At 28.7% G+C, this 12,347-nt stretch overlaps 1 protein-coding gene across 4 annotated transcripts in view; it reads left to right on the forward strand.

Annotated features, from left to right (window-relative positions):
- Window positions 1–926: 926 nt before the first annotated feature.
- NPHS1_1 (nephrosis 1, congenital, Finnish type (nephrin)) overlaps window positions 927–12,347 on the forward strand; it is a 171,635-nt gene continuing 160,214 nt past the window's right edge. For 3 of the 4 annotated variants that reach the window (XM_051214808.1, XM_051214807.1, XM_051214809.1), the window contains exons 1-2: window positions 931–1,205; window positions 10,554–11,028. In XM_051214808.1, the coding sequence (XP_051068000.1) occupies window positions 10,887–11,028 (142 nt within the window). In that variant the 5' untranslated portion in view covers window positions 931–1,205; window positions 10,554–10,886. Of the gene's footprint in view, window positions 1,206–10,553; window positions 11,029–12,347 lie in introns of all 4 variants that reach the window. The other variant, XM_051214810.1, reaches the window with a different exon arrangement.

Here is a 12,347-nt window from a genome sequence, read left to right on the forward strand (position 1 = left end):
TTATTGTCCAACTATTGCCCATTTTCATTGGTGATATTTATCCGATGTGACCCAATAAAACCAACAGAATTATTCCTAGGTTATAGAAAAAGTCTACTTCGTTATCATCAATAGAGTAACAATTTTAACATCTATATGGCACTAACATTATATCATCTCTATTGTTTACATGGATTCCATGAATTTTTAACCATCCAATCGTTTCAACTGTTTTGAATATAAATACTCATACTAATCAAAATAAGAATAATATAATAAGCATTTATGGACATAATACATTTTCATTTATTATATTCGGCAAGTGATAATTTCTTAATGTTTGTCTATTATAATTTTTTATCTTTCATTTAAACATTATGTAAATAAATATAGTAATAATAATGAAAATGTTGATCATAAAAGCTCTAAACAATTTACATTACTCTTCATTGTATATGGATACCTAACGATTAAGTCAGTCAGTCAATCAATCAATCTAAACAATGAACTGATTAACCATCTAGTCGATTAACCAACCAGGTATTTATTATTCATGCTTGACTGAAATAAGACCCATATCTGAACAGAAAATAGGGATATGCACCATATGTATTTGCATATTAGTATGTGTATACGAGAATTTTTTTTACAAAGGTGTTCTGTGTGTGTGTGTGTATGTATATATGCATATACATATTTGCATGTATTTCAATGTGAATGAAAAGCTTTTAGAGGAAATGACATAAAGAAATGACAGGTGAGTGAGTGAGTGAGGGAGGGAGGGAGGGATTGAGTGAGTAGATATTTGAGAATGAACTTAAGACGACTGGTTGAAAAATTAACGATGTACACATTTACTCACATACAATCATGAAAGGTATACACAAGTGTAAACAAAATTGGATGATGGATACTAAATAAAATGATACATTTAACAAATTTATAATGAATTACATTTTAACACATTTTAAAATACACCGAAATGACTCAAATTTAATAAGAAATAGAAACTATTTATATCACATTGCATCCAAATACACAATACAAATGCAATGTTTTGACGAAACAAGACGGTTTGTTTTATTACATAATGTTTTCTGCATTAAAATTATGGTCATTTTCATCAAAACAATCATACATTTTTAAGATGTTTCATGCTTTTAGAAAAAACTGTTCGGTTGTGGATTTAAAAAAAAATTAAATATTAGCTATGGAACCAATTTCAGGTCAGTAATTATGAACAATTAAAACCTATTGCTTAATTTTTAATCTACTACTAAATTAATTATTAACTAGCGCTAGAAGCAAATAATTCATGTTCTATCATATTTGGGGGTTGTGTAATAAATTTACCTGCATCACACAGAGATTTGAATTCGTTACTTGAAATCATTAGAACACTGAATCATGATAGTCAACAACTATTTCAACAGGTATTTTGCTGTTGCTAATATTAAGGTTTACTTTTGATTAGTAACTGATAGCATATCAGTTCCTGGAGTGGATACCTTAATATTGTATGTCAACACTATATTAATAGTGGGATACAAATATATCATTATTTTCAAAATGTTATGAGTAAAATTTTGTAGACGAAGTTAAGGTATGTATTTAAAGCAACAAAAGTGTGTAGTAGCCAACAGTGTTACTTTGAGTATCTCTCAGTGTTTAACTAGTTTATAATACTTAAATAATACAATTTTGTTTACAGTTGCTTAATGATTTTTACATGTATGTAATTAGAGAATGTCAGTAAATTAGTGTTAATCAACCACTACATTAATTATGAAAGCTTGTATTTTCTCACTATTAACATTCAAAATCGTAATCAGTCTATGTCGCGATAGATGTAAACTAACCATATGAATGGAAAGCGTCTAATTAAAAAGTTTTCTCCGTTTTTCATAACAGTCCCAAACTCAAAATTATAAACTATTAATTGTTTGATATTTAAACTATAAAATGACTTTCAAAAATGTATTTCGAGAATTTTGTTTTTCCACTGTCCAACTATGCATTACAAGTTAACTTTGATTGTTTAGAATACTTCTTTCTTTCATGTAAAATTATTTCATGCCATTTAAATGATGAATCTTTCATAAAAGTTATCTCTACATTTATTTAACAACTCAAGAAAAAAATACACTAGCTACCAAGTTGTATAATGATTTTATCTATTTCCATCAACTGATGGGAAGTAGTTGAATAAATATCTGGGACATTAATCAGTTAACATGTATTTATTTATTTAAATGACTGTATGTATTGTTCAAGTTTATCAATAATGTCTCGCTTTTTCACTCAAGCGTATAGAGAAAATTGACTATCACGATGAGACATTTATTTTGTTATTATTTCATAAATTTTGTTAATATCATTCGATTGAATATTTGTTTTAAACAGTGTAACAGTAGATCAATTATGAGAACAGGTAAGGTAGAGATTTCTCACGCTGAATATGTTTCACATAACAGAGTGAATTTACATAGAATATCATTAAAAACTAAGCGCTTTCAGGTTTTCCATGGTGGTCGAGCTTCAACTGACTCATGATCTTAACTACTGAAATTACTACAACCTCCACAGAACCCCCCTTTTGATACGAATCAACATATGCTCACTAGTGACTGGTTTCAAGATGTATAACCTGGAGTTCTAGTGAGAAGCAGTGACCAGTGGAGTTCAACCGGGTCAGTTGTGTGATAGTAACTCACTGATGACAATGGTGGATGTGTCGCTCAATTTTGTGGATTAGTTGAAGTTAGACATTAACACCGTTGGATGCCGGCCAGCTCAGTGATGTAGTGGTTAAGTGGTCGCGCGCGAGACTGATAGACCCTGGGTTCGAATCCCGAGAGGCGGGGTCGTGAATGCATACTGCTGAGGAGTCCCACAATAGGATGGAACGATCATCCAGTGCTTTCAGGTTTTCCATGGTAGTCTAGCTTCAATTGACTCATGATCCCAACTGTTGGAATTAATATAATCTCGACAAAACCACTTCTGATAAATTAGATAGATTTTATTATCTAATTCTAGGATAATCATTAGCATCAATTACACATGTTAAGATTTCAAATTACTTAACATATCGATATATACATATGTAAGTTGGTCATTTATATTGAGTTGTTTACTGGCAAGTTAAAAGTTGTAAATGATTCAATGAATGTCTGAAGAAGAAAAAACAAACTATTATTATTACAATAGTTTGTAAATGACAAAACTATTCACATAAATTGTGAAAGATTTTACAGAGGCTAATCGTCTTTATGTTTTTTAAATGATGTCAAGCATGAAAACCGCCAGAGAAAATTTTTTTTTAGAAAAAAAGATCATTTATACCTACCAAGAGAAAATATTTTTTTGAAAATAAAAATTAAATAAAGTGGATATAAAATAAAAAAATGAAAATAAAAAAATAAAAAATTTTTTGAAATATAATCCAATGTGATTTGATCAATTATTTTTTAAAAAAATAATCACTATGGCGTTTAATCCATCGTGTTATGACATAATGTGTATAATATAAATTCTTAATGGTAAATAATCATGAAACTGTTGAAAATAAGATAAATTGATAATAATGTAATTATCATGGATGTATTTAAGCAGTTTATTATCATAAATTATTGTAGGTGTTCCTACCTGGCCAGTAGTAAGAGATGTTTAATACTAAATTAATTATCAGTATAGGGGTTGTGGAGATTGTTAAGTTTTTGATTGAGATCATGAATCAATCGATGTTAGACCGCCGTTGGAAACCTGGAAGCACTGGATAGCCATTTCGTCCTAGTATGGGACTCTTCAGCAGTGCGCATCCACGATCCCGCTCCCCGCGAGATTCGAAACCAGGACCTATCGGTCTCGCACCAGGCGCTTACTCAACTAGACCACTGAGCCGGCATCCAATGGTGTTAATGTCTAACAGGTTTCCAACGGTGGTCTAACATCGATTGAATCATGATATCGATCAAAAACTAAATTAATTGTTGATTACGTATGAGTAAATGAGATTGACCTTTATTATTTTTCATAGTATTTTTATATAAACATGTCTCTTACACAATAATGCAAATACCTATTTATAAAAAATCCTTCACATTGATTGGATGACATATTCAGTATACAGTAAACCGAGGAACCATGTACCTATTTATATTCGATAATTTTGTTGTTTGATTATACTTTCCTTGAAAAAGCTTGGACCAGATTGCCTAGCGAAACGTTGGAATTACTTTAAATTCTTTCGCTGAGATTTTAAAAATACATTCTTCCTTTTTTTAATGTCTGAGATTACTTTTGTTTGTTTATCATAAATTTTATTTTAATTTTGTTTACAACAACTCACTGGCTTGATTTAATTCATTGTATGAATATCGTAGTATTAGTTTGCTTAGAAATCTTATCAAATTTGTCTTTAAACACTTCGGTTTGTTGTCTCAAACATGTTCGGAATAATTACGTGTGACTTTAATACAATTGATAACAACCTACTATTTTGATTACATGTGTTAGTCTATCCTACTTGCAAGTGTAAAATTGATAAGAGAATATAACGGCGAGAAATTTACTACGCAATGAATACTTCTGTTTCATTCGCAAAAGCGATGACTTGAATCTTTTATTACTAAGATTATATAGCTTACCACGTTTAAGAAATAACTGAATTCAATTACATTTTTGGCGGATGAAAATGTATTTAAGACGGCTTATAAATGGCTTCATTTTAAGAAGTTCATCAAATTTCTCTTATATACACCAATACTTAAACTTATTAATAAGAAAATGGTATTTTTATGACTCTTGTTATTTAAATTAGCAAAGGTCGATTTATCATTTAAATGAATAATTAACTTAACTAAACGTGAATTTGTTTTTGTGATCTAGATGTGCAATGATATTATGCTTCATTTAGTCTTGTTTTATTAACAATACATTTAAGTGTGTTGAGAAAATACTATATTAGTTATCAAAGTCAGAACCGTAGAAATGTAATAGTGATTCATTGAAAATGTTAAGTGGATTTATTTCGGTTAAAAGATCACTGATAATAGATATGATTAATTTTTTTATAATTTTATGAAATCTTGAATGTAATTAATAACGACTAGTTCAATCAGTTGTGGTGCAAGTCACTTATCAAGGACAATAGAAGATGGATGCGCAGTGTCAAGAACCGATTGAAACCAATGTATACGTCTCGACTGTGTAGAGATTAATCACCTTGAGGTTTTGGGTTCGATTCCTGTTCGAGACATGAATGCTCACTGTAGAGCAGTTCTGTGCCGAAGCGAAATGGCTGCCTTTCAGTGCTTTCTGGTTTTCAATGACTATCTAACTAACATTTTATTTGGGTCACTATTAAACTATGCAAACAGAACAATGAATTCCTGCCAAAAAACTAAACTCAAAATTCACCAGACAGTTTGATTTAAATAATTGCAGTAATGTTTAATGGTGGATAAAAGTGTGATTATTGTCAGACCAAAACATTGATCTATGACTGTTTACCGGTTGACTGTACATATTTTAAATGTTGTGATGAAAACGATAACACCGAGATTTTCATTGCTAGTCCACGATATCCACTGATAAATCATCGAATTGTTGACTTTTGTAGGCTACAAATAAGTAAGTGGCAATATTTCGTAATGTTTTCATCAATGAAGCCTTCGCCATAAATTTAAGAAGGCTGAAATATTATATTTCGGAAGTATATTTTCAATTCCTTCTATTATAGTAGTAAAATTACGTTTTCCAGAATTGTCATTCTCCTCTGTTTCACTCGAATGATCTCCTAAATCTAAGTGATTCATTTTATTTCTCATATGCTTTCTGAACATATTTAGTTTTAATTTCAAAACTGTGCTACTGAATTCATTTCCACAATTATTGATCTTAACTTAACGCTTATGAAATTTTTCGTGAGTACTGAAGATCTTATCAATTAAGTTATAGTCTCTTCGTGATTTTGCTTGTCTTGCTCTCTCGATAAATTGTTGCTATGATCAACAATTATTATTGATGATTTTGCGAAAAAGAATAATTTTACAAAAAAGAAGAATAATATGAATAGATTTGTCTTAAAGAGATCTCTTCAATAATTTACTCTTTCTGGTCACAAATCAATAAACATTTTAGGTTGAAAGACGTTTTTTCAACATGAATTTTGCATGGATTGATGAAATCGATTTCTTCTTACTAAAAACTTGTTAGACCATCATGTCAGTGATTTTTTTCTTGTGGAAATAATAATTGTGTTTTTTTAGAGATTATATCCTAATGAGTAGAGAAATCGTATTTCTAACATTTCGTGACTTAATATAAGCCACTTCTTCAGAGTAAATTAAAATAACGAAAAATATATTTATTATTAACTTTATAACCGACTCTAGGTTTCCGAAGGTGGTCTAACATCAATCGGTCCATTATCTTAATCAAAACCTTAATAATCTCCACAACCCCTATACTAGTAATTCTCAATTTAGTCGAAACTTCTTATGTAATGTTTAATTTCATGGATTCAGAATATCACTTAATAAAGGATAAGCTACCGATTTGATAATGAATATGAAACTCTCATTAAACTATTGTACTAGATAATGTTAAATGTATTCCATCATGTATTATTAAATGCAACAGTATTATAAATATTATATTCTTAGTTAATTAATTTCCAAAACAACGTATCTAGAATATCAGTGAATAGTTTAGTAAAGAATGGGGATTAAGGTTCTTTTTTACTTTTTCATTGTTTTACTCAACTATGTTGTTGGATAACATCAGAAGCCGAAATGTTCATTGTAGATCTCTAAATTTCGTTTATTGAAACTACCTACATTGTAATATTATTATGATTTCTGTTAAATGTAAGTGCTTTCAACTGATAAATCAACAATCTAGAAATTTCAAATTACCCTCAAATATTATTTGGTTTTATAATAAAATTAATGAACAGATTCACACAGTTCGTAAACATGTTGTGGTGAATACAAATTTAATGTGGTTAATTAATTTATTGATTAACGTGAAATGACAAAGTGTCTTGTTAAACTTTGAAAAACATACATTACATACTTTATTTGTAAATCTTCCATCAGTCGTCTTCAATTCTTCTCTGTTACACTTTCTGTTTTCTTCAATTTCATCTTCTCGATCTTCTTTTAACAAGCATATCACTTTTGATTTATGTGAAATACTACTTATATAAGTAGCATACATCACTATTTTACTATAAAAAAGTGAGAATCCGGATTTTTCTGCCAAGTTACTTTGTTTTACAAATAAAATATTTCTTTTAATCTAATGTATTAATTTTGTTTTTCCATGAAAATCATAAAACAAGATTATGATTTCAAGTAAATAACAATTAAAATGTCTCAATTTTAGTTTTATACACAATCAGTATTGAACAATAAGAATACGTCTTGACGTAATAAAACAGAAATGATATTTCCGGTATATGATACACTTTATTATTTCTTACCTTTTGAGTAAATGAGATACACATAGAAACAAAAAAGAAACGATTTTTGTGCGAATATTTGTTTATAGAATTTTACAAGGAAATATTCAATTGTTTAATGAGTAAAACGTTTACTATTTTATGATTTTCACTTTGAGCTTACTTCTTCTTTTCTACGTCAAGAAGTAATAGGTAAGAATACATTTTATGATCTATTGAGAATAAATTAAAAATATTGAATAAATAATTTTTAAAGTAGCTGGATTAAATTTTTTTCTGGTTAGCGTTTTTTTAGCGAGTTAGTATTCTACGGGATGGGCTAGTTAAACCATGCCTAACCCTCCTCCTTTATCTGGGCTTGGGACCGGTAGTAACCAAAGAGAGGTTCCAGGTGGAGTTTAAACTAACTGAAATGCATAGTAAAACAATTGGGTTGATTACTATTTCAGTCAATCAGTCCGTTATAGGAAGCGTAGAATCTGACATATATGTGCATTGGCTTAAATTATCATTTCCTATAAGAATAGTGTGATAAAATCGTCAAAACGAATTCTACAGTATTAAACGTAGTTACATTATTAGTTCTAATAGGAAAAATTAACTATAGAAGATATTATTCCAGTTGAAATTATAGATTATCGAGAGAGAGAAAAATATTCTATAAGTTAATTAAAAAATTTAGGAGTTAAGTGAAAATAATGAGTGAATGCATTTGCTCCACTACGAACGATTTTGAATCATACCATCAAATGTTTGTAACGGTTGTTTGCGATAATCCCCTGAACCTAAGCAGGAAGTCTGCAGACGAGTGGAGAGCTCAGCCAAAAAAAATCGCTAAACTTATAAAATGACCCCTCAACTTGATTTGACTGCCACTAGCTTTCTTCCATCTTATTCATACATCAGAAAACATCACTCTTCAAGGTTGGCGTTAGTTGAGAATAAATGATATACGTCCCAATTGTCTCGCTCAGTAAAGATTTACTACCTCATCATTTGGTTTACCATCTTTATCCAGCCTCAGGGTTTCTGAGTGCCAAGCACATGCGAGTGGTACTTGCAAAGCATTTATGTTCAAATATTAGAAAACTACGAATATAGTTTATTTTTAAAGGTCATAAAACGGAATATAGAGGATTGTTTTACAGTATATTCGTCCTTCTGCTAACTGACGAAAATCTTTTCTACGCCCCTAGTAATGAAGGATGATGAAAGCCAATTGAACTGTCCGAATTCCTTTCAAAATTTTATAAGACTTCTATGATAAGCGAAGTGGTTGACATACTAAATTGTTTCACTCCCTATCCGTAGCTCATCTAGATGGTAAGAAATTCATCCGAACGCAAGTGGTCAGAAGACTAAACTATGTAAACGTCTTCATCAGACAAGACTAACTCATCAGTGCTATGATCAGAACTGACGAAATATTGTGATTAGAACTCGATTTATTCCGTAATCTATTAAAATTATTTTTCCAGTTGTAAAAGGTTGATTGTAATCATGAATAATATTTGGTTGATTCAAACCTTGAAGTGTATATCCACAAACCAAGAAACAATCTTTATCAATCCTGATTGAAAGAATTGTGATGAATAGCTTCATGTATTCTTCTATAAGTATTATTATCCACATAATTCATGGTTTATTCTTGACAACTATGTGTATTAGCATGTCAAAAATCCTTAATCGTTCATAAATCAATGTAACAAATTATATAACAAATCAACTATAATGAACTGGTTGAACTATACATGAAAATTCATTTTCAAGTAAGAGCCCAAATGTTTTTATCCCTACATAAAACGTATTTGTACATATGTTGGCTTCATTTAACATGTTATGACTCAACAACCAGAATCTTTTTAACTTAAACATTTGTGTATCTAGTTTAAAGCTTTTTAGTAGTATCATTTAAAAACGTTTCAGTATTTTTATTCATCAGATTGTGAATCTCTATTGTTTTAGGGTATTCTGGATACATTTTAATTAGATTTTTTTATCTTTTCAACAACTAATTAGTTATTTCTTCTTGTAATTAATATATTCTTTCATATTTAATGATTTCGAAGGAAAATATATATTAAAGATACATACTTTCCTTCAAATAAACAGAATGAAAAAAGGCATATATCGTTAAATAATGCTGGTAATAATGGTAATTTAAATTATTACTTCATTCATGAAATTTTACTGATATATCTGAGATTCTCATTATGGTGTGTGCCACTTATATCAACGCGACTAGTAAATAACGCTAGTTTTGAATAGAATGTCTAGCAGCAGAAGGTTAAGGAGATCGAAGAAAAGAAAACGAGAACAGAGAATGATTAATGTAGAGACGAAGGAACAACGAAATCTGAGACGATTGACTGATAATTTGCAAATGAAATATTTACTGTATGAATCGCTGATGTTCTGTAATTTTTTGTTTAAATAAATTCGATTGTCCCAACTTGTGTTCTCGTTCACTACACCATTAGTACGTTTTGTTATTTTATATAGCTCTTAAGAATAATGAATAACAAGTGTCTAGAAATCAAATTTTAAGTGAATAACACTTTAGATTTAAATAACTTTGTTATTAGTATGTGCTTAAATCCAATTTTGACAATAAACTCTACATGAAACTAATATGAAGAAAGCTTATTTACGAAATAAATAAAATAATGTAATTGTAATATATCAAGGAGTAGAAAAATGAGATTTTCTGACGTTTCGTAACTCAGTGTAAGTCACTTCCTCAGACAATAATTAACCAATCCAAAATTAATCCAAATTACTTAGATTAATCTGCCAAATACTCAATGTATTCGAAATTATCAAATCAAATCTTGGTAATAATACTCATTTACTGAATGTTTATAAATTCACTTCTGTTCTAGATATAAACCTCTAAATCTTTGAATCATTGATCTAACAGTATCTCAACCTGAACATTATGTACTCTAGATTATATCTTGTATTGATTTGTAAATACATACTGTTAAATGATAACTTTAATTGTTTTCATTAAAAAAAAATTGTTTCCATGGTTATCATCATGGTTTTTTTTTAAAAAATACACATGATACATTAGTTTTGTTTTATTTTCATTTTTTTATTTTAGATTCTTAAATACAAGTATTCAAATATCAACAAAATATTGATCCATTTGATCCATTCTTATTATATCTATGGACCATTCAAGATGATTTTACTTTGTAATGATATTGAAAAATCAATCAAAAAACTGATCACGAAAAAAACAACAAACAATTTAATCAATAAATAAATCAAAACAATTTTTTGTCACCAAACAAAAGTAAAAAAAATAAAAAAAATTTTTAAATAAAATATCAAAAAACATTTTCTGAATTAATTCCATTATTTTATATATTTTATTTGTCAATTATATCAATTAGACAATTTTTGCTTGTTGTTGTTGTTGTTGTTAAAAACAATGTTGACAATTCAATGTTTAAAACAACAATTCATAATTATTTATTTATATAATCAATCATGGAAAAGTGTTCTATGTATGAATGGAAATAAATTACACATGTTGATTATAACCTTATTAATTGGATGTTTAATTGATTTTGGTAAGTAAATTATTGTTTCAGTGAAACTATTCACTCATTAATTATCATTGATATTAGAGTTATTCAGTGATTTTCATGACTTATTAAAGTATTATTTTAAATGTTTTGACATAAATAAAATAGGTTGATTTGTCTAATACGATTATAACAACACATATGAGCGAACAATATTGTTTTCAATTAGATCATCAACAGGCTTTACTCTAATATACATGAATATTTATACGGAAATGTTAAACCGATCAAGGCAATTTCGGTCTATAATCACAATGAAATACGATAGGTCACCACACATAATAAGTAGAAATACAAGTTGACAGTAGGAAGACAGGTGTACTGATAGTAGTAAGAATAATAAAATACGATAACAAAAGTCTTATCAATAGTTAAACGTTGGAAATAGAAGGTCAAACGTGGGTGAATAGACTTGGAATAGGCATCACAAAACATTAAAATCATTACGTAATAAGATGTGTGTAAATAATTAAATAGTGAAGAATACAAACGAAAAGAGGCGGAAAATTACAAACAAATGATAAATGTGAAGATAAAGCTAATGATAACAAAAAATAGAATAAAATAAATAAATAATAATAATAATTAAAAAAAATTTAAAACCTGACGACGATTATATGTTTTATAATTTTCACAATGGGAATCTTCAATATTCTAATAAGATTATAAACAGTTTATAACTGTATTATTTAGTTACTCTGAAGAAGTGGCTTACATTAAATTACGAAACGTCAGAAATACAATTTTACCACTCATTGGGACATTAACTCTATACCCAGTGTTCAATCTATTTGAAACTATCAAGTCTAACCTTGGTATTGATACCTATAGTTTATAACTGTATTACACCTATGGGTGAAAAAAGTACTTACATAAATATGTTGAACATAAACAATGAATAATAATATTTGATACAATTTCCAAATATCAATTAGTAAATAATTTTATTCTGAAACATTTTGATTTTTGTTAATGCGAATTAGTTTTGCTGAAGTGGTTCAGACTTTAGAACTAAACTGTGATATTCTCACGGTGGAATCTATCATTTTATCAGGAAAACATTGAAGTTAAACTAATGTTTTCACTATCAAGTGAGGTTTTTTTAAAAAAAAACCTGTTCCCGCTCAAGTATAAATACCCATGATTAGTAAGACTGTGTTTTGTTAGTATTCTACCAGCATTAATTTAAAGTTAAATTACATTTTATTTCTAACCTGAAGTGTGTTTACATCTCCATTTATCCTTATTATCATATTGAATTCCTGTCTACAAGATAAGTTGAAAAATAAACTTCAAATAAATTT

This window comes from Schistosoma haematobium, chromosome 2 (genome assembly GCF_000699445.3).
Source record: "Schistosoma haematobium chromosome 2, whole genome shotgun sequence".
Lineage (NCBI taxonomy): Eukaryota > Metazoa > Platyhelminthes > Trematoda > Strigeidida > Schistosomatidae > Schistosoma > Schistosoma haematobium.